Source organism: Rattus rattus, chromosome 11 (assembly GCF_011064425.1).
Source record: "Rattus rattus isolate New Zealand chromosome 11, Rrattus_CSIRO_v1, whole genome shotgun sequence".
NCBI lineage: Eukaryota > Metazoa > Chordata > Mammalia > Rodentia > Muridae > Rattus > Rattus rattus.
Genome location: NC_046164.1, coordinates 12154889 through 12178393, shown reverse-complemented (window position 1 = coordinate 12178393; position 23505 = coordinate 12154889). Strand labels below are relative to the sequence as shown.

Genomic DNA, 23505 nt, shown 5'->3' with positions numbered 1-23505 from the left:
TGGGCCTAGGGCGCAGTCGGTATAATCAGGGGAAAACAAACGAAACAACAGGAAATGTTTAAGAGAGAAGAAAATGTAGCTCAGTGTCTAGAACGCTCCCCGAAGATCAGATGTGTCTGGGGACATTAGAATTCTCTGGCAAGGTTATAACACATAGCAGAATTCCTGTCAGTTACTGTCTGGTTACACTGCTGGTGGAAGAAACAGAGTGAACATAGGGTCAGTCATATTCGGGCACTTCTGTGTTTATGTCTGTGTGCATATGCATGCTCATGTGTGCATGCGTGTATATGTGTGCATGTATGTGTGTGTACACACATGGGTTGTGTGTACATGTGTGTAAATGTATATGTGTGTGCTCATGTATGTAGTTTGTGTATATGTGCCTGCGCGAGTGTGGTGTGTGTGCATGTGTGTGTGTGTGCATGTTGCTTTGTGTGTATTTGTGGGTGTTGTGGGTGTGTGCATGTGCACTTGTGAGTTTGTGTATGTTGTATGTTTATATGCGTGTGTGAGCATGTGCGTGTGTAAAAGCTTCTTTTTATGTAAAAGTACTTCATGTGGTGGTTTTCTCTGAATGCTAGAAGAGGAACAAGTCATATTGCCTTTGTAGGTCTAGCTAGAAGATAAGATATCATTTCAATATGTAGTTATTTCCTGGGTCAGAGAGGTGACTGGGTGGCTGACTGATGACTTCAGTGCAGCATCCCAGCACCCATTTAAAAGCAGGCTGTGGCCGTGTGCACTTGCAAGCCCAGTACTTGGAGACAGGCAGCTCCTAGGACTCTTAGTCCAACCAGTGAGCCCTGGTGTCTGTGATTAAGGAAGGAAGATACCCTCTGTGTCTACAGGCACTGGCAGGGACGTGTGCAAATGTGCACACACATGCGCGGGCTCGCACGCGCGCGCGCGCACACACACACACACACACACACACACACACACACACACACACACACACTGCTATCCATGAGTTAGCTTCCAGTTGATAATACAAGATTGGATCAGGAGTTCTCTATCTTAAAATTTTAGCTAGGGTTGGTTTTTCAATCTCCCTGGGAGATTTTAATCTCTCTGAGTGTGTTTCTCCATCGCTTATTTTGGACAATAAATACATGGATCCATTTCTCTGAAAGTACTGGATGCTGTGTGTGTGACCAAGGATCTTAGGTTGCACTTCCAAAATGAAAACTGACCCACAGGCAGGAAGCAAGAGCTCCCTAGGGACTAACGCCGGCCCTGGCTACTAAGTGCAGACGTGGTCCAGTTAGACTCTTAACATGATTCAGGCGTGGAAGAGCTGGTGGCTTCCCTTTGGGAAGACTGCTTACTAGCCGAGGAGGGCAAAAGACTGAGCAGTTAGCAGGCAGAGGCTGCACTGGTCTGAAGACAGGCTAAGGACTACCGTTCGCTTCTTCTTGAAGTCAAAAACCTTGTAAACATGTATGTATGTAGCCGGGACATTCTTCCCCCAAGGCCCCAGGTCCCAGCAGCTGGGTTCTGTTTCCCTTATCGGCCTTGCCTCTCTCTGCTATAAAGGGCATGGACCTCTCATCTATCTGTATTTTCACCGCCACCAGATTGTCTCAAGGGAGGTGGCATTCTCTGGTAAATGGCATGTGACTCCTGCTGGGCGGAACTTACTGTATCCTAGGGACCTGCCTACCCAGGGGATGGTTAACAACTGGTAAATTATTCATGACATGTCATTTAGAGCCACAGTTCTTACCTTATAGCCACAGAGCAGATGGGAGGACACAGTGAAGTTCATGGTGAACCCCCAAATACAAACAAATCGGAGTGATTGACCACTGCAGACTTGGGTCATTCTGATGTTGTTGGAGACCGGGGAGGGCCCGCCTTGGGAGTATGAGATCAGATGTACTGCGCCATTGAGCACGGCAGTTTGTCTGGATGCTATTTTAAAGTACTCGGTTTTATTCTTCTTTCTCCCTCGCGTCGGAGTCTTCGTGGGGTTGAGGGAGCTGACTGGTTTGTTCCTTCTCCCTCTCTAGAGTCTCTAGGCTGGACTCCATTTCCCTAAGGACAGACACTTGCCAAGTTGCCATGAGTGGCTGAGAGAGCGAGAACCCCTTCCCCAGAGGACAGAGAAGCCTCTCCGGGTTTTGTTTGTGTTTATAGGAGTCTGATGGTCACAACCGCTAATCAAACCATAAAACAACCACAACAAAACCCAACCTACTTCCAGCTAAACAGATCTCCGGGTGTAGAACTTTTCTTGTTACTTGCTGAACAGACAAATTATATTTCCTTTAACTTTTTTTAAAGGTTTAGAGCATTAAAATTGGTGTTATTAAATTTTAATTTTAGGTGTCTAATGTAAATCTATTATTTTTAAAAATTAGTGTGTGTGTGTGTGTGTGTGTGTGTGTGTGTGTGTGTGTGTGTGTGTGTCTTAGCTTTTGTGTCTATGTACCATGTGAGTACCTAGTGCCTTTGGAGGCCAGAAGAGGGTACTGGGTCCCCTCAAATTAGAGAGAGCTGCCCAGGAACCTGTCCTGGAACCCAGGTGCTCTTAAATGACAAACGATCTCTCCAGCTGCCTATAAATAAATTCATATACAAAGTTGTCATTTGTTGGGGTTTGCTTAACGAAATTCAGAAGTATTACAGAATAATTAAATCCTTTAAAAAGCTATGCTTTTAGAGAGGGTTTATTTTGTCTTTAATTATGTGTAAATGTAGGTCTGTATGGGGGATGGTCTGTGCACATCTGTGTTGAGTGCCCAAGCAGACCAGAAGAGGGTGTTGGATCCCCTGAGTTACAGGCCTTTGAGAACCACGAGGTGTGGCTGGGAACTGCACCCGGGTCAGTTCCTCGAGGGGCAGGCAGACTTTGAACTGTTGAACTTTGCCTCCAGTCCCTACTTGCAGTTTTGTTTAATGATGGAGAAGCACAGCCATTCCAAAGCAGGTGGTGTCAGCTGGTATTGTTATGTTTTTGAGGTTGTATTATGGGTATCTTTGCATTTCTAAAAACTAATATTTATTTAACCATCTTTTGAAGTTCTTTTTACCTCCCACTGTATTCTTTAAGGGCTCGAATTATAAATGGTGTGAACTGTATCATTTTAAGTGGGTCTGCCCGGTTGTGGTTCATCTTGTTCTGTCTTTACTTGCTACTCTTAACTTTTTTAAAACGTTCTATTGTGTGCATGTATGAGTGTGTGTGTGTGTGTGTGTGTATTTATGTGTGCATTTGTGTGTGCGTGTGTGTATTTATGTGTGCATTTGTGCGTGTGTGTGCGCGCGTGTGTGTGCGTGTGTGTGTGTGTGTGTGTGTGTATGTGCGTGTGTATTTATGTGTGCATTTGTGTGTGCTCATGCCGGTGAGCCGATGAGTAGAAACAGGCTCTTTCCTTTGATCTTGTGGGTCCCAGATCTCAAACTCAGGTGACACTTGGTGGCAAACTCCCTTCCCCACCGAGCGGTGGCCTCATACACTATGCATGTTCTCAGTGCCAGTGCCGGCATAGTTGCTGTCAAGGCCACAGCACCTGAAGACAGCACAGGGAAGTCCTTGTCAGCCCCATGTCATGGGCATTTCTTGAGCGCAGAGTTGGAAGCAGGGTTCTTGAGATGCAGGAGTCCCCTTGGAGCCCTCTGCTGGTGTGTTCTCACAGCCTGGCGCCTGTCCACAGAGACACTCTTAGCTTTCTGACCGATACTGGTTCACAGCATTTCCTTGTGTGACCTGTACCTCCTGGTGTCAGCGTCATTGAAGCATCCTGGTGTGTTTTATATTTTGCCTTCATTAGATTGCTGTACTTTGCTGATTTGGGAATTATTTGTAATGCCCAGTTGCTGACCAGTTTAGATCATTGAGATTTCTTCTTCCCTTGTGTTCCCTCTTTTCAGTTGGTTCACAGTATTCTTTCCAAATTATTTAATTTCAAATCCTGATTTCTCCAGAAGATAAAATTTAATGTTTAAAAAAAAAAAAGAGACTGAAAAACAGTTAGACTTCCTCACAGTTGCTCCTTGGTTTGTTATATATTTGTGTTGTCTGCAAACAACACAGAACCAACAACACAGACCCCAGTACACTGGAAGAGTCATGAATTTTGAAAGCACAGACATCCCTAACACACGAGAGCCCTACCTCGGCGGTGTGCTGTGCTGCAGCTCATCACGGTTTTGTTTGAATGGTGGCTCATTGCCACTGCCCAGAATACAGTAGCACATGGCTAGTCCTAGAAGGATCAGAATGGACAGCCTGTCGTACGGTCCCTACTGACTGTATCTCTCTGCTCTGTGCCATTGAATTGTTGAAAAATTGTAATCCAAGCCATCCTAAGCCAGAAACCATCTGTGTAGTTACTTAAGCTTTTATTATGGTGTGTGTGTGTGTGTGTGTGTGTGTGTGTGTGTGTGTGTGTGTGTGTGAGAGAGAGAGAGAGAGAGAGAGAGAGAGAGAGAGAGAGAGAGAGAGAGATATCAGGATATATATCAGGGGACAACCTGTGGGAGCTGGTTCTTCCCTTCTGCCATCTAGATTCCAGGGATTGAACTCAGATCATCTGGTGTCTTTACCTGTAGATTTACCTGCTGAGCCATCTGTAGATTTCAAGAAACTTGTAAAGAATTGTAGAGCCATCCCTTTAAGTTGAAAACCATTTTTTTTTTTTTTTGGTTCTTTTTTTTTTTTTTTGAGCTGGGGACCCGAACCCAGGGCCTTTATGCTTCCCTAGGCAAGCGCTCTACCACTGAGCTAAATCCCAACCCCTGAAAAACCATTTTTATATTTAAAGAAAGCGATTAAGAAATCTAATGCAGTTACTTTAAAGTAATATATAATTGTATATTTGATAATAAATATATAATTGTACGTAAAAGACACTGATCAAGTACCTTCAGCTTGTAAGTTTAAAAAAGTCATAGTGCCTGCTAAAAGGTTGAGCCCTTGTCCATGTACTGGGAAGCTCAGAAGATACAGTGTTCAGGAAACTTGACAGTTAAGTTAGGTATGTCTTAGACTGAAAACAGCCCTCTCAAACCTTGGTAATCAGACCAGACAGTTATAGGAAGACATAGGGGGGCAGAGGACAGGAACTGGGAGACACAGCCCCTGGCGTCTGACTTTCTCCAGCCGCTGCTGAGTGGACGGGTGTGTAAAACTACTTTCTACGGCGCACTTTGTGAACCAAAGACCCAAATGGGAGTGGTGAAGTCCAAGTCGTTCATGCGGCTATCCTGAATACAAACTGTCATTCCTGTCATATATGTTAACATGTATCTAACATGAGGCATGAAAGCACACATCGAAACTGTGTTGTGACCATTGAGACTCTGTTACTTCCCAAGAGAATTAGATGACGACATGAACAGTTACGTCCTGACATGAACAGTTACAGAGTTTTCTGTTTAGGCCGTTAGACAGGAAGTGTACACAGGAGAGTATTACTTGGCTTTGACTGTCAAAGGCTGACCCTAGCAGACATGTTTAACCTATTTCAGATGTGGCCTCTGTTCCCATCCCAGCTCTTGTCAGCTGTTGTCAGTGGGAGAAGAGACAGACCAGCAAGGCGTGCCTCACCCTCCATCCTGAGGAGAAGGCCGCACATCGTCAGAGTGTTAGCCCATGGCGCCTGACGTCGTTATAGCACGTCTTCAAACACACACTCAGTCCTCCACCATCAGAGAAGTCTAAGGAACTATTTACGTATTTTATGATGCGGCATCCGTCTTTCTTCTGAGAGGAAGATGGGCCACTAGAAGAAGATGTAGTGGGCGGATTCAGATGTGGCCCAGACTAACTTACCCACGGGTTATAGAAAGGCAGCGCCTTCAAAGGAGTGCCTCTGTCACATGGGTTTTGAGCACACGGCATGGCTGGCTGATGAAATCCACATCTGTCCGAGCAGCAAGCAACTCACTGTCTGTCTCACCAGCACTGAACGTGTTAGCTTAACCGTATGTGAAGCTGACCGGGCTGGGTGGAAGAGTGCGGCAAGGAATGCTCGCACTGACTGGCGGTGAGCATCTTCCCCTGTAAATCCAAACTTATGACATATGTCCTCTCTTTAGTCATTTAGCGAGGACGCATGAGTGGGAAGGCGGCATCTAATGTCACCCAGACTCAAACAGCCTTGTTACTCTTTTATTGATCCCAGCTCTTGGGAGACAAGAGGCAGGAGAGTTTAAGGTCAGCCTGGACTACATAACTAGTTCTGGGACATCCAGGGCTAAGCAGTGAGATCCTGTCTCCAAATTAAAAAAGAAGAAGAAGAAAAGGAGGAGGAAGAGGAAGAGGAGGAAGAAAAAGTTTGGGGAGAGGGAAGTGGGGATTTCCCTCTGTTTCCCCCAAAGGTGGTTTTTGAAATGGCCGCATGTGACCAACAGTGAAGTGATGTAATTTGGACATGGCTCTCTGTAGAAGCCAGTCTTGTGTTCTGATAATGCTGCAAGGGTCAGAGGTATCAGTTTCTTACTCTTTCCCCCTTCCCCACCCACCCCTGCTCTGCTTTCTAGGGTTCATCCCTCAGGCCCATCAGTGGGACCAGCCCTTGCTCCCCAAACACAAGGCTGAAGGTGCGGTTTTTATTCCGTTTGTGTTCGTGAGCTATCGTATAAACTCTGCTGCTGCTGAAACAGAAGAGTGAATAGCTCTGACAGGTGGTCTGATCCAGTACTGAGGGCTGTTTGTGTCTGCTGGATCATTACTAATGCCGCTGGTATTTAAACGTGTTCCTTTGTGGCTTCATACTACCTAATCTTCCCGTTCATGTGTCCTTGCTGGGTGGCTAAACAGTAGATGGTATCTTTAAGGTAGTTTTGTTAGAGAATTTACAGGGAAAAAATGACTTACTGTCAGCAAGAATATTCCTTGGCTCATCCGGCCCTGGTGTGTCCCACACTTTTGTTAAGATAATGTGTTCAGTACTAGGGAGATGGATTAATCAGTGAGGGGCCCGCTGCTCAGAGAGGAGAGACTATGTTCAGCTCCCAGAGCCCACGCAGGGTACTGTACTGCTGTATACGCCTCAGAATCCAGGTGCTGGGGAGCAGATCCCATGGGCTACAGAGCCCAACCAGCAGAGCTGAAATGGAGCTTAAGGCTCATTTAAGAGCCTTGTCTCAAACGTTGGATGGCTCAGGACAGGGAAACACTGTGCTCGCCTGCATCCACAGGAAGAGCATCCTCAGTGTGCAGCAGACCGTGCCGAACACTAAAGGCAGGCATGTCAACGAGAGTAGCCCACAGGTCTCCGATTGACACGAAGTATATGTAAAAGCAGTCGTAGTCACGTGTTCCTTGGAAATCCCCCTCAGAAGTCCCAAGACACTTTTACTGACCTCTGGTAGGTTGAGAAATGGCCTTGGGGATCAGACTTGGTCACTGGCTGCTGGTTGCCAGCACATCCTGATGGAAGGGCTGTGTGTGGTGTACGCAGAGTGTACTTTGACCAGCAGTGAGCAGTCACTGGTTTTGGCTAAGTGGGCGTGAGGCCAGGCAACAGCAGACCTGCAGGTAAGTGTGTAAACGGGCGTCCTCACAGGGCAGGGCTGTGGAAAGTTGAATTCAGTGCTTATTTTACTACGTAGTAAGGACTGGGGCAGTCACTTCCCATTGCGAAGAGCCTTCCCTCCGGTAGCTGTGCCCATTGCATGAGGCAGGCGTGTTTTCCTGTGCTTCCTTTCGTAATTACAAAGCCTGCTGTATACATACATGCACACACCGAGGGGAGCAGCTGATAAACTGGTCTTGAGAGTCTTTTACTTTATGATCTCAAGAATTGCATTTTAATTAGAGTTCAATAAGCCATTTCATGGATATACCCACACAGTGTGTGTGTATGTATGTGTGTGTGTATCATGTGTGAGTGTCCAAAGACTGAGCTAGGGGAAGGGCAATAAAATGTCTCACGGAATGTCTAGCAACTGATCCGCGTGGTGAGAAAGTTTTCAAGGTCTATAAATTGCAAAATGTTTCATGATATAAAGACATGGACTTGGAACTAAATTGGGAAATCAAAACCGAAAAGCACAAACAAGTACCACCACTTACATGACCTTGCATGCTTCAGGGAGCCATGCCTCCTGCCTCCTGGGAGCAGGAAGCCACGCCTCCCGTCTCCAGGGAGCAGGAAGCCACGCCTCCCGTCTCCAGGGAGCAGGAAGCCATGCCTCCGTCTCCAGGGAGCCACCCACTTTCCTGCTTATTTCCTCCTTCTCTTTCCATGTGTATTGAATATGAACAAAATGGAAAGAATACATCGTAGACTCACAGTTCTACAAACAGTATTAACAGGAATGTGTACGTAAGGCTGTCTGGTTGTGTTCCGAAGATTTATTTCAAAAAGTGGTATAACACCGCATGTTACGTTCTTACAGTTTTTATACGTAATCATGTAGTAAATCACAAATTATCCCCTATGGATGCTCCTTCTTCCACACATCCTGTGCACACGAAAGAGGGCCTCTGCGCATGTGCCTAGGAGCAGAGCTGCTGGAGGAGGCGGCGTGCCCCTGCTCAGAGTTACCCCATTGCCAGGCAGTTTCCTTGGTCTTAAGTTATTACTTTTGGGTCCTGAGGTCAGAAGTCCGAAATTGCACTAACAGTGCAAATGGGGTGTCCAGGAGCTGTCTGGGTTCCTTCTGAAGGTATTGGGTGGGGCAATGCGAGGCTCTTCCTCTCTCTCCCTCGTCAGCTTCTGGGGCTGCCACATTCCTGTTGGCTGCATCTCCCTGATGCCACGTCCACAGCCACAACTAGTCTCATTCTCACACTCCTCCTCCCGCTGACTTCGTGGTCACACCAGCATGGCTGAGACCTTACAGAACGTTCTCATTTCAGGGTCCCTGACCTCATCACACTCTCAAAGCCCTTTTGATTTGTTTTGGGGGCAGGCCTCACTATGTAGCCCTGGCTTATTTGTTATGATTTGGGGGCAGATTTCAACTATGTAGACTAGGCTGGCCCTGAAAAACAGCCTGCTGGGATCAAATGCAGTCAAAAGCACTTGCTCCCAGCTGCCTCTAACTTCTGTCCTGGCCATGCCATGGGGGGAGGGCACGGACGGACCGGGAATGGGGGGGACGGACACACTCCAGCGCCCTCTTCTGGACGCCAAGGGTACTGCACACAGGGTCCATTTATATTCAAGTACGTAAAAACACACACACAAAGTAAAAATAGTTTAAAAAAAGCATGTAAAGACACGTGTGCCACAGCCCTTTTCTGCCATGTAAGCCACCGTGTATCGTAGGGGTGAGGGTGGAGCTAGCTTTGGCTGAAGCCTTATCTGCTTTATATAGATGTGAACTTTCATTTTAGTGTGGAGATGTTATCTTGGCTCACTCTAAACTTGTTTTATTAAGTTGTGTTTCCTTTATCAGTAGCCAGGTTGTGCAGCCTTCCTAAGACTTGTGGTCATTCATTTATTTTTCTGTGAAAGTATCCTTGTGCTTCGCTCACGTTTGGGGTGGTGCTTATTTGCTTTTCTGTCATTGATTTCGAAGGTGCTCTTTGTATGTTTTGGATCTCACGCTTTTCTATTTGTGTAGATAATCACAGGTTGTTCCCTCTTCCCAGTTTGGACCTTGCATGTTATTAGTTTGTGTTTCTTTTGTTGACTTGGATGTGCAGTGGCTTTTAATTTTGACAAAGTTGATTGTGTGTGCACATGTCTAGTTTTGCTTAACATTATTTTTATCCTGAACATTGTGAATATTTTTCATTGCTGTTCCCCCGCAACACTCAGGAGAGTGTATGAGGCAGGAGGACCATGACTTTGAGTCCATCTGGCTTACATTGCGAGACTCTTTAAAAACAAGTTTTATTGTCCCTCATGTCTATACTCCGGTGTCGAAAGCAGAGGGGGAGTGACCAACCATGGGCATTTGTGTGTTCACAATTGCCTTAGGATTGGGAAAATCAAGTATGCATGGTAAACTGTTGGGCAGTTAAATTTTAGTTTTCATTTCAAGCAGAAGAAAGTCTCTGTGGAGAAAGCTCAGGTTGCAACATGCATGGCAGGTTGAGAGACATGCGTCCGTCCGTCCAGAGTTTGAGGACCTCTGGCCTAGCGTATGGTGGTCTGGCTCACTTTTAGGCAGAGTACGTACTAACTTGTTGGAACTTTGGGGAAAGACATGTCGCCAGCCACACCATGGATGGAGTAAACACTGGAGCTGGCATTTGTGCGATGTTTTATATATGGCAGATACTCAAGGAATTCAATTTCAACAAAGCTTTCCCTGTGGCTGGAATCCAACGACAGTGACCCCAGCCCACTGTTGGTGGCTTCAGTGGAATTCTATGCTCAGTGAATGGGCACACAGACTTTGGGGAAGTCTGGGAACGAAGTCAGATGAGGAAGCTGGGTAATTCCACTTTTGCTAAAACAGACAAGGTGACAATGATTTTTACATGGGGCTTCTCAGCACTCTGAAAGCCGTTTAGGTGCGTAGCGGAGCCTCCAGACAGGTTCAGCTGCACCTCACTGTGTAGCCCAGGCTGTCCTCATCTCACTGTGTAGCCCAGGATGTCCTTGAACTCACATTTCTTTTGTCTCCACCCACAGAGGTGGGATCACCCTTGTTTTAGTGAACTGAGGATTAAACCAAGTATCCTACTTGCTGGGGAGATGCTCAGTTGCTGCCCTACATCCCCAGGCCCTCCAATTTACTTTTCCTTATTTTGATTTTGAGATGGAGTCATACCTTATCTCAGGCTGCCCCACCCCCCTTAGCCTCGAGTGCTAGCATTACAGATCTACCAGGGTCTTGACACACGCACACACACACACACACACACACACACACACACACACACACACACACAAAAGCTGGTCTCCGATTTGAGCTCCTCCCTGCCTTTGCTTCCTGAGCTCTGGGATTGTGGGTCCCCATCCCTGTGCTTGGCCACCTGACAGGTTTTAAGTCGTCCGCACTGCCTCCGCCTTCGGATACCTTTAATTTATTCATCTCAACTACATTGCTCATCCTTTACTCTTGCATCGGTCCCTTTGTCACACTCTCTCTGTGTGTCTCTGTCTCCTCTCACTGAGACAGCGTCTCACTGTGTAGTCCTGGAACTGGTATAGACTAGGCTGTCCTCAAACTCCCACAGATCCACCTGCCTCTGCTCCCCAGTTGCTGGGCTTAAGGCGTGCTTCTCCCTGCTGCTTCTTTACCACGTATCGTCAAGATTGGGCTAGAAAAGTTGAGTGGGGCATCACCTTTGCCTCCTGCTCTGTATACTTCTTTTGATCTGGTGTTGGAAAAAGACAATAGCAATTCCACAGTGCACTGTGGGGACGAGAGAGAGTTGCTGTGAACCCCGGGGGTTGGGGGGAATGTTGGGGAGGCTTTCTCCAAAGAGGCTGAGCTCTTTAGTGGCACAGAGAAGCAAGTCCTGGGTATCACAGTCCCGCCTTCTGTGCAGGGGCCACACAGGGAAGCCCCACAGAGTGGCTGGTCACCTATCATCAATTGTCCGTGCATTCACCTCTTCACTTTTAGTGTGCACTTGGCCCCGTGAGTAGCTGAGGATTTGGAGACCACAGGGAGATATGAGGGAATTCACACATCGGGGAGAGATCTCAATGATCGGATAGCAACAAGTTTTCTCGAAGCAAATTGGTACCTTTTCAACTTAGACAAATGCCCAGCCTTTGTCCTGCAGACAGTTAAGGGGTTTTGTGAAGATTTATTCATTTGGTAAGAATCAGCATACATGGGGTTGGGGATTTAGCTCAGTGGTAGAGCGCTTGCCTAGCAAGCCTTGAGGCCCTGTTGGTCCCCAGCTCAAAAAAAAAAAAAAAAAAAAAAAGAAAAGAAAAGAAAAAAGAATCAGCATACATAAATTATGAGTTTTTAAAAGATTACATGCTATAATACTTAACTTTTTGAGGAACAATGAATCTGGCCTACACAGAGATCTGAATAACCTGAGAGGAAAAAAAAGATCTGATTTTGCCACTTACTGGGCGGTTTTTGCCTGCCGGTCCTGAGAGCACACCCGCTGGCTCACGCAGCAGGTCACGCAGCACGTCACGCAGCACGTCACGCAGCAGCGCATCACAGTTCCCCCCCCAAGGTTTCCACTGGTTTCTGACTCCACTGGTTTCTGATATAAAGCAAACTTTTTTACCCCATCCCTCCAAGGCCAAGAAGAATCTTTCCTGTTTACTCAGTGGCTTCCTGTGTGAGGGCCAGAATCTTAAGAATTTTATATGATAAACTCTAGTTTTGCTTTTTCTTTTAACTTTTTTCTGTAACTAGTTTTCAACACTCTATCTATACTTTGGGCGCACCACACCATACCACTGCCAGCAGCCGTTCTGTTCATGTGGGGGTGCGTCCTGGTAACGATGAGTCCTGGCCAGCCTTCGGTGTGATGGAGAACCCAGAGGTCATAGAACACTCGGCACCTTGCATGGTATGTGTGTGACCTCCGTATCCTGTAGAACAGGATCCTTAAGGACGTGACACGTGCTGAGAAACCAGTCATGGAACCATCGGATGCTCCAGGAAAACAGTGCCTTAGGCTCTCATCAACAATGTCTGCACCTCTCCATTTTTGCTGCTGTTGCGAAGTACGTAGTTTATAAATTCTTAGTTTTGTCAAACTGATGAACAGATACTTTTTGTTTTATTTGCATCTCTGGTGCTCTCGATACACGCACAATGACCTGCTCGTTTTACCTGCAGTGGTTTGTTATCTTAATAAATTGATTTGTGGTTTTCATCGAGACAGCTAGCCTTGGTCTTTAGGCCTCCTGGGTGCCTGGATTGTAGATGTGAGCTGTTTGTTAGGTTTGCCTGTTTTTTTATTTCAGGTACATATTAGTCTAGGGTGTTTGATTAAAATAAACCCGTAGGTATTCTAGCTGCTAATTCTCGATTAAACAAAGCATTTTGTACCTGTGTTTTTTATTAGCTCATTTCTTTCTGTCTTTGTTGTTTATTTACGTTTCTTTTAGACAGGCATGTTTCTGCTTGTCTTGTATGTCATAACGTTGCGATATTTTTACTCGAAAAAAAAATTTTTAATCATAACATTACCTTTTGTTTTTTGAGATAGGCTCTCTCTGTGTAACTCTGGTGAGCCCTGTCTATGCTGGCCAGACCGACTTCACAGAGATGTGCCTGTGTCTGCCTCCCAGTGCTGGAGCGCTGGGATTAAAGGTCTGCACCACTCGCCCATCATGACATATATTTTAAACCGGGTGAGGAATGGGTGAGGAATGGGTGAGGAATGGTAGAATTTTTCTCCACCTTAGCCCAGCAGCAAACTTCGAAGTTGGGAAATCCTGTGGTTGATCTTATCCAGGTGTGAATTCTTGGAAACCGTCAGAGTGAGAGTGCGGAAGAGTGGAGGGCCGAACACCTGACCTGGACTTGAGCAGAATAATCTAGAATACAAAGTCTGTCAGGCAGCCAGAAATCTTTTACAGAAGCCCTAAGCTGTAAAAAAAAAAAAAAAAAAAAAAAATCTTTACAAGTCTTCCATCCATAGACATTTGCTTTTTGAGCATGCCAGTGATTGTGGGTATGACTAAAAGCATTTATTTCACAGTGTAATCGAATTATACTAATTCGTAATACCAACTGACCTTCATTAGGGTAAATGCTGCTCTGAGGTGTCTGTCAGTGATGGTTATCCTGATAGCAGGATAGCCCTGGGAGTCGAGCCGGAGGTGGTCCGATGCTTGCCGGGAGATGTCTACAATATCTGCTCAGAGCTGTCAGTCTTGCCTGAGTGTTCTCGGTGGTTCTGAGCTTCTTTCGTATGCTTTCTTCGCTGACAAAAGATTAAAGAATTAAAGGGATGATGCGTTTAGCTTGGAGAATGTCAGGAAATAGGTATTTTGTCCTGTAAAGGAAATGGGTGGCTTTAGAACATCTCACAGTGAGCTAAACTCTTGATGACTGACATTGAAAGGCAAAGAGCTCAGACCTCAGGGGCAGAAATTCTGTCATCAACGTCGTCATCCTCATTCTCCCTGTCGTCATCCTCATTCTCCCTGTGTAGTCTAATGTTCTGTGATGCCTTGAACTCACAAAAATCTACCTACTTCTGCCTCTAGAATGCTGGTATTCAAGGTGTGGCCACCACACCTGGTAAGAATTTCACGTACTCTGAATAGTCTTAGTGACGGTCGCCCTGGCCATTAGGATCTCTAACCGATGTAGAGTTTTTAAATTGTGGCTCAAAAGTATGTCTGTAGCTATTTTCTAGTTCACATGTGAAGTCATTACCTTACCTGGACTTTGTGGCACCCTCTAAAGTTTGGCCCTAACTCTTCCAGTGTAAGAAAAATCAAAAGGAGGAAGCACGAGTCCTTGGCGAAGCCGTGTGTGTGTGTGTGTGTGTGTGTGTGTGTGTGTGTGTGTGTGCGTGTGTGCGTGTGTGTGTGCGTGTGTGTGTGTGTGTGTGTGTCTGTGTGTGTGCGTGCGTGTGTCTGTGTGTCTGTGTGTGTGTGTGTGTGTCTGTGTGTGTGTGTGTGTGCGTGTGTGTGCGTGTGTGTGTGTGTGTCTGTGTGTGTGTGTGTGTGTGTGTGTGTGTGTGTGCGTGTGTGTGTGTGTGTGTGTGTGTGTGTGTGTGTGTGTTTCTTCTAAGATGAAGGTCAACTTCACGTTTTTTTGGAAGCCTCTGGGAGGCAGTGCAGACTTCGCTTGGGCTGTAAGCCTCCGTGACTTAAGTAATGAAAATCCTTTTTACAGGCTTTTGGAGGGGGAGTGTAAATGGTTTTCAGGCATTAACATGAAAGGTTAGATTAAGGAGTACTGTCTGGATTAGGGCTCTTTATCCCACTGATATTGAAATACCCTCCTGTTAGTAGTACAAACACTTTTTTCTTGTGTTGGGGGAAAAATTGGGTTTAACAGGAAAGCCTGTGAAACACAATAATCTTCATAATTATATTTAAGAAAAAAAAAAAACCCTAAACCTATAACATTCTTCCCAAAACACCCAAACCTTTAACATTCTTCCCAAAATGTAGCTTCATAGTTTGTTCTCCTGCTGTGTATCTTCTATATTTCTCTAATCTTCTGCTTGATAAGTCTCCTCTTGAGTTGGGCATGGTGGCCCAGGCCTTTAAATCTCCTCAGCTCCTAAAAAACTGAGCCATAAGAGCCTAGTCAGACCTCAGGAGAGCAGTTATATAGCGGGGAGGCTCTGTCCAGTCCCAACAATAACATCTGTCCTTGAGCCTCAACTACAGAATTAATTATTTTTTACTCGATTAAACAGCTACAGTTATAAAAAGGAATGAAGTCTGATAACCAAGGTAATGGAAGAAAGTAAATATTCATTGAATGTCAGCAATGCACTTAGAACATCATATAAATGTTTGCGTTTTACCAAAAGGCTGTGAGGGAAGATGTCGCAGGTGAAGCTCGATGCAGGGCGTTGAGAGCCGTAAGCTGCAAGCTCTACAGTTCTCTTCCTTCCTGTAGCTGTGGGTTTGTCATGACCCTCTAGCCTCAGCCTCTGCGTGTGGGGCAAGGGCTAGCACCTATGTGTGTAGCCTTGTGGGTTTTCTTTCTTTTTTTCTCTTTTTAAAGAAGTGAAATTTTCTTCATTTATCTCTAGGAAAAATTCCAGATTCTGATGATTTCTTTATGTTAAATGAACATTAAGTTTGCAGTTTCCAAGAATCATTTGCTCTACAATAGATACAGAAGAGCTGGAAAGCCAGATGTCAGAACGGGTGAGAGCGGAAAGGCCCAGAGTCTCCTCCAGCCTTATTTTCTCCCCTCTGGTAATAGAGGTGATTTATTTGTCTTCTCATGGACTTCGTTAGAAAGAGAAAACAGTTTCCCAGTAGCAGCAAAGTAGATTAGGAGTAAACTCACCTTCTTCAGCAGACGTACCAAGGACACACACGGTCCCTATAATAAATGGATTTGGGGAAACTGGGAACCCAGCCGCAGAGAACTGAAGTCAGACTCTTCACTTTACAGGGTATGTAAAAGCCAAGTCAAAGTAGTTTAAACTAGAACCAAAAGCTACTAGGGAAAGCAGTGAAGGCTTCTTGCTGTTGGTTTAGGAAATGATATTGTTGGTTTTGGCACCAAGAAGTCAACGAAAGCAGCCAGTAAGACTGCATTAGGGGTGAACCTCTCTCTGCAGAGCAAAGGCAACAGCCAGGAGTGAAGAGGCAGCAGGAAATGCCCTAGGTGCCTGTATCTGTTAAGAGGTTAGGTCTCAAACGTACGAGAGACTTTGCCAGTAAATTCCCAGATAACCCAATTAAAAACTGAGCCAAAGGCCTGGACAGATACTTCTCAAAAGAATGTATTACAGCGGGCGAGCGAGGTTTATATGGAAACCATGCTCAGAACCACCCAGCTTTGGTGAGATGCAGACCCAAACCACAGGCTGCTCCTGAAGTGTGGGGGTGGCTGTTACATAAGAAATGTTGGCCAGGTTGGGGGAAAGGCGGCCTTTGTACGATGTTGGTAGGAATGGAAATGGATACAGCTATTGCAGAAACTGCAGAGGAGCATAAAAATGCTAAAATCAGAGCCAAGCAATAACCCGGCAATCCTGCTTCTAGATGCTGAAGTGACATTGATCGCAGATATCTCCCTTCCCTTGCTTGCCCTCGGGTTATTCGCAATAGCCACGTTAGAAAAAACAACCTACATGCCTCTTGCTCTGGTGGTTTGAATGCGATTGGCGCCCGTAGGCTTCTTTCTGTCTGTGGATGTTTGGTCCCCAGTTGGTGGACTCTTTAGGAAGTATAAACCCAAGTGTGGCCTTTGTTGGAGGGAGGGTCACTGGGAGTGGGCTTTGAGGTTTCAAAAGCCCACACCAAGCCCAGTCAGTCTGTCTCCCTCTCTCTGTCTGCCTTCCTGGTTGTCTGGCTGTCTGTCTATCTTGTACATAAGATACAAGCTCTTCGCTGCTGGTCCAGTGTCATCTGTGCCTGCTGTGCTCCCTGCCATGATGAGCACGGACTAATGCTTGCTTACATGACATCGTAAGCAAGCCCCTGTTAAGTGTTTTGAATAAATCGCCTTGGTCATGGTGCCCCTTCAACACAATAGAACGGTAACTAATACAGTATATAGATGGATTAAAAAGAATGGCTTAAGAATATGTACCCAGTGGAATATTACTCAGCTGTAGAGAATACAGAAAAATGCAGAAGTCCTTTCATTTGCAAACGATAAGAGATGAACCTTGAGTTCATTAAGTGTGAATTAAGATGGCTTTGCAAGCACAGATACTGTATGTTGCCTGTTACGTGACAACTCAGGCTACTCAGACACTAGAGTTGGGGTAAATGGAGGAGCTATTGATCCGGGTGCAAAGCTCTGGACACCCACTCCACAGCAGTGTAACTCAGTGACCTCAGTTGAGTGAGCAGCATTTGCTAAGTGGACCGATGGACGGGTCCTCACCTGTAGTCCCCTCCTGCCACCCCCTTTGTTTTTTACAAGATTTATTTTTTGTATGAATGTGCGTGCTCTCCCGTGTGATTTTTAAGGGCATTGCATGTGTGCAGGTGCCTACAGAGCCGGAGGAGGGCACCGGTCGCCTTGGAACTGAGGCCGCAGATGGTTGTGTGCGTGCTTACCAATCCCGACCAGGATCGCTTTTCATCTGGAGGTTTCTCGGAGGTTTCGTTTCCAGCACGTTAGTAGGCCTCTTGGATGTGTTTGCTGAAATCCTTTTACTAACACTAGGCGGACTTAAGTTTTAAGACATGAGTATGTGGACATCCCTGAACTGAGCCATTTTCCTTTGTTACTTTGTAGGTGTTTTTAGCTCTTTGCCTGTGTCCAAGCCCTCCTTGCGGCACTGGGGCACTTGACTATGTATTGATTGTGCTTTGCACAGTAGGGCCTCCACACACGCAGCACAGCCTGAGACAGAGCAGGGGAGATAGAGTGCCAAGTGCTGACCTGTGGCCAGACACAAATCCTCGCTCAGACACAGCCTTTCATTTCCTGAGCAGTGGCACTGGTTCATGTAACTGCAGCAAAAATAAAAGCAGGCGTGGCTACTTTCTTGCAGACTGAAAAGAAACTGTGTTTCATCCAGATTCTCCTTATCCCTAATGTTCTTCCAGCCTTCCTGGTTCTTTTGTTAGATTTCCTGGCTTTGTGTCTGAGATTAGCTAATTCCCGGCACAGTCGGAGTAATTGAATGGCTGTTGATGCTTTCTGAACATACGATCGAGTCCACATATTCTTGAACTCAGTGGTTAGTTTACTGGCACCGGTCCAGCAAGGGATGCATGTTATGTAACTGCACAGTGTACAGGAATGTGTCTTTACCCAAAATCTGCATCCTTGGAGACTGACCACTCTTACCACATGCAGCCCATTGGCTGCTTCTGCGATTTCTTTTTTTAAAAAATGTCTATTGCTGTGATGAGTTAATGAGACTTAACAAAGGTTTCCAACCACAGTTTAAGAAAGCAGTTTTGAGTTCTACCATGAACCTTTTTATATTTGTAAGATGTAAGGGGATATCATTCCATTTAAGTTTGTGTCTTTCAAGATTAACAAATTGTTCATCACATGCACAGAACCCTTCACATCAAAACGTTTTAAAACTGCAACTAGAAAGTGTGTGGGTTTTGATTTTAGGTGTTCTAGGTCAGGGTTCACGTCCTGGATTTATTCCTTTTACACGTGCTTAACTGGTAAGCCACAGGGGTAGCGAGGTTTCTGATCCCTTTGTGATTTGCACTTGATATTAAATGAATGGGGAAGCATTTTTTTTTATTTGCCCCATCGTATTGTATATAAATTGTTGGAACCCGTATGGAGTTGAGGTTGCGTGGTTCATAGGGTTGTTCTGGGGGTTTACCAACCCTACCTCTGCATTTGAAGAATGTTGGCCCGTCATAGGACTATTTAAAGTTCTCACATGCTTGCTTAGCCGGGGCAAGGCGGGGACATGCTGATTCTCTGTGTCTTGACATTTTCCTACAGAAACAGACGTGCACTTCGCCCACCAGCCAAGATGAACATGGTGAAGAGGATCATGGGGCGGCCTCGGCAGGAGGAGTGCAGCCCGCAGGACAACGCCCTGGGCCTGATGCACCTCCGACGGCTCTTCACCGAGCTGTGCCACCCTCCGAGGCACATGACCCAGAAGGAGCAGGAGGAGAAGCTGTACATGATGCTGCCAGTGTTCAACAGGGTGAGTCCAGCCTGCCGGAACCCTCCTTCCAGGACAGCTGGTGCTTCGGAAACCTTACTGTGGCTGGCAGGCCAGCGGTGGATGGCAGCAGGGGTCCTCTTTTGTTGTTTAGTTTGCTGTCAGCCAGATGTTGAGCGAGCACATGTCTGTCAGTAGTCACCGAACCCTGGAGACTGAGAAGATGGCAGGCCCACTGTGGGGAGAGCCGCAGTGGCTCTAAAGCTTTCGCTTTCTGTTAGTGAGAGGCTGAAAGCTGGCGAGTGTGGCAGGATGACTGAGTCCTCGTCAGCCCTGAGGTAGAAAAGGCAAGATTGCCTGTTGTCGTGTGTTACTCTGTTGTGCGGTTGCCAAGCCCTTTGTAGCTCCGAAATCACCACAGATGAAATGGCAGTGCCCCCTTTAACCCTGGCACTCGGGAGGCAGGTGGATCTCTTGAGTTCCAGGCTAGCCTGGGCTACATAGTGAGAGCATCTCAACCGAAAAAGCCACCACAGCGTGCTCTGCTCAGCTGACTTTCCTGCCCATCCCGTAAGGGGATAGTCGTTGCCTACGGAGAACGTAAGGCGGCCATGTTTTCTTGTACTGCTAACACAGCACTAAATGGTATTGTCACAACTTTTTAAAACGGCTTTTTGGTATCGACCAAAGGTTTGCATGCATGCAGTTTTGAGAAGCTTGGGAGCTCGGTGGTGGCCTTGGAGCTCACTGCTAATGCTGCTGCTCTTAGCGCAGACTTTTATAGTTTTGCCCTGACTGTCCTTTTGTAACTGACTTCCTACTGAAACTGTGAGAACTTGCTTCCTGCCCCTCCCAACCCCAACACACTCAGTCCCCTGCCTCACACACTCCAGTCCCCATGCCTCACACACTCCACTTTAATCCCCCTGCCTCACACACCCCTCTCTCTCCTTCACCATGTAGTTGGGCCTAATGAGTTCTCAGTGTTGCTGTCCCCTGGCTGAGGGAGGGGTCAGTGTCCTGCAAAGATGAACCTTTGTCACCTTTGCTCCTTCAGACCTGGTCCCTGATGTAATCTCTTGAGTTTCTGACTCTCTCCTCCCTGCCTGTTCCTCCTCCTCTCCCCACCCCATCCCTTTCCCCCTTCTCTCTGATCTCTGTGTTCCTGGCCCCTTTCTTCTCTCCTCTCTGTTTCTTACTCCTGACTCCACCTGTCTGTGCCTCATCCTCTACCACACATCCCTCGGGTCTCCTGTCTCTTCCTCCCTCCCTGGTTTCTGACTCACTCCCCTCATCTCTTCATCATTCTCCCTGTCGGCGTGTCGTCTGGAAACCGTGCGGGCTGTTCTTTCCTCCCAGTCGTCTGCGCTGATATTTAAGGACGAGAAATTGAAAATATTCTGGAAACTACATGTATAGAGAAGTGGGAGCTCGTGTGGTGATATGACATGGCTTCCGTAGTTGAGATCTCTCCCGGTCATGAGACCCACAGGGCTGATTTCTTGAGTGTGCTCTTATCTCAGGAAGCAGGAGTTTTTGCCAGCTTGACCCTAGCACGTTGTAAAGTTGATACCTCATATTCATCATGTAAAATGTTACCCAATCTCCAGTTTTCTGTATCACTGCCTTGCCTTAGTCTCTGCTAGAGTCAGGATTTCAGTTGTTTTATTGCTCTTGGAGAGAGGCAGTCATCTCTGTTTTCTGGGCTGTAAAATAAAAACAGATTTCCACCTTAGTGGTTACTTTTCTCATTACCGTATTAACATTCCCAACCAACATAACTTAAGGAACACTTAACATTCGTTCTGACTCTCGCTTTAAAGTCCCGGGCTGTAGAGGTCGTACTGGCCGGAGTTTGAGGGAACTGATCACATCGCATCTGCAGTGGGGAAGCAGAGAGCGATGAGTACTCAGTGCTCCCCGAGTTTCGTGCAGCTCAGTTAGCTGAGTCCTTCTGCCTCAGTCAGTATGAACTAGATGATCCCTCTCAGGCTCACTGAGAGGCCAGCCTAAACAAAAGTCCTTATTGGAGCCCCCAGACGCTAACCTGGCTAACCCTAACAGTCTTCACAAGTGTGCCCAGATGCTAATAACCTAACCAGAAAGCCCTCAGGTGTGCCCAGAGGCTAATCTAAGCAAACAGTCCTCACCAGGCATCCCTCACATGTATGCCCAGAGGCTAAGTGGGCTAACCTAAGCAGACAGTCCTCACAGAAGTGCCCAGAGGCTAAGTGGGCTAACCTTGCTAACATAAGCAGACAGTCCAGAGTGGAGCTAGAAGGCAGAGTTGAGGAATGAATGGGAGAAGAAAGGAATATACTAGGTTTGCTGAGTTTGAAAGAACTTCTAAAAAAAAAAAAAAAAGATACCAGTACAAGTTCAGTTAGCCTGGTGCCGCTATAATGAAAACACCTGAGGTTGGGCACTTTGGGTGAGACAGAAGTTGGCAGGTCTTCACAGAAAAGGTGCTGAGTCAGGCTAGAGAAGCAAAAGAAAGATCACGTGGGCCCCTGAGGGAAATCAGCGGAGGAGCTCAGGCAGGAGCAGGAGGAGGAACCATAGAGAGGCACTGCTCCCTGGCTTGTTCACCCTGCTTCCTCATACAACCCGGAGCCCTCCATGGAGTGGGCCTCCCACGTCAGTCATTAATTAAGACAGTGACCCACAGACACCCACCGGCCACCTGTGGAGGCCACTCCTCATTTGAGGAGTCCTAGATGACTGCAGTTTGTGTCGAGTTGGCAGAAGCCTAGCAGCACATAAGGGGGTTTAGTGGGGTTTTTGTTTGTTTGTTTGTTTTGTTTTGTTGTACGTTTCAAAAATTTTGCTCTCTTTTGAAGATTAGGAAGATTCAGGCTTAATCGTTAAAAAAAGGAAGAGATTTGTAAACTTTCAGGGAGAGCAAACTTAGATCAAAGGGGAAGAGCTCGATGTCAGGGTACAGGTGGATGGATAAGCAGGGCACAGTATCACCGAGCTTATCGCAGGGAGACACAGTCGCTGGCATGAGTGCAGACTCGGGGTGCTGGTGGAGGAGACCTTGCCTGGAGACCTTAGCTTCCTGTTGGTTTTGGCAGAAAATGTCCTTCGTGGACATAGAGTAAGGAGACTGAGTGGTGAGCCCAAGGAAAGTTGATTTTACTTTAGTTTTGGAATACTAGTGTGGACTGATTGATTAAGAGTGGAGGGGCCATCGGAGGTGACCGCATCCTCACTGTGTGCTGTCCAGACTGTTCTGTTGTGGAGACAGCGGGTGGGTACCTTGTGTTTGAGGATGCGCTGGCCGGTCAGTCGGAAGAGCTGGGATGGGAGGAGCGCTGAGAGGATTAGATCACACTGCATCTCCTGGGCTGTGCTCCGTAGAATACAGAGAGAATGGAAATACCAATACGTTCACAGAACATGCTGCTTTTTCCTTTGCTATCTGCAATCTGCAGAGAATGCAAGAGTGATGAGGGAGGAGACAGTAGAGTAAGAGTTGGAGGAGGGAGGAGAAGGTTAAAACAGCCATTTTAAAATGGTAGCGGAAATCGGCAGTGAGCGGGGTTCAAGCCCTGTTCAGAAAAGTCATTGATCTTACTGGAACCAGCAGATTTTACAAGAACATTGTAGCACGCTCTTGTCTTTTCTACCTCCTAGTTGTCTCTCTAAACATTTATGACACTCTCCTGCCCTTGGTTAGTGTAGGATGATTCCCTTCTCCCAGCCTAGGAACATTTCAAAGGCACGACAATTGCTCAAAGTCTCCTGTGTGCTAGACAAGAAGTATACTCCCGAGCTACCTGCCCAGTTCACTTCTGCGCTCTCAGCAGGACCTTTAATGTGACGTCTGACTTCTGCCTGATTAGAAGTACAGGTGTATGCAGTTTCCTAAGCCTCTGAATATCGAATTATTTGACCCTCAGAAGTTTGGTACCACCACCCCACCACAACCCCTGTGCCTGCCTGCATGCGTGCGTGCGTGTGTGATGGGCACGCCCCTTACATGCTTAGGCAAGTATCCTACCACAGAGGTACACTTAGCTTCCTAGGAAAGTCCCAAAAGATGTAAGGATTAGATGTAATCCCTATACCATTATGACTGATAAAAATATATGATTTACACTCACTGCATGGACACTAACAAGCACAAATTTCCATTCCTATCCAATCTATGAATTGATAATTATTTCTTTAGTAATGTTTGGCCGTGTGTGCGTGGACATTCTCCGCCAACAGGAAATAGTTTTGGTGAGTTGAGTGACTTAGTATGGCGATATGGCCAACCAGTGTTTGCGAAAATGAGTTGATTTTTTTGTGTGTAGCTTTGCCTAATTTGTGCTTCATGCTAGGCAGACAGATTTGGTTGGACACAGGCTTCTCTATGCAGGTAGCTTCTAAAGTTTGCCTGTGAGTGTTCTCAGCGTGTG

General features: G+C 46.5%; 1 protein-coding gene across 1 annotated transcript in view; it reads left to right on the top strand.

The window, feature by feature from the left end:
* Wdfy3 (WD repeat and FYVE domain containing 3) overlaps window positions 1–23505 on the top strand; it is a 168058-nt gene that overhangs the window by 5372 nt on the left and 139181 nt on the right. Inside the window, exon 2 of the mRNA XM_032916271.1 lies at window positions 18928–19138. Coding sequence (XP_032772162.1) covers window positions 18959–19138 — 180 coding nt within the window. The 5' untranslated portion in view covers window positions 18928–18958. The remainder of the gene's footprint in view (window positions 1–18927; window positions 19139–23505) is intronic.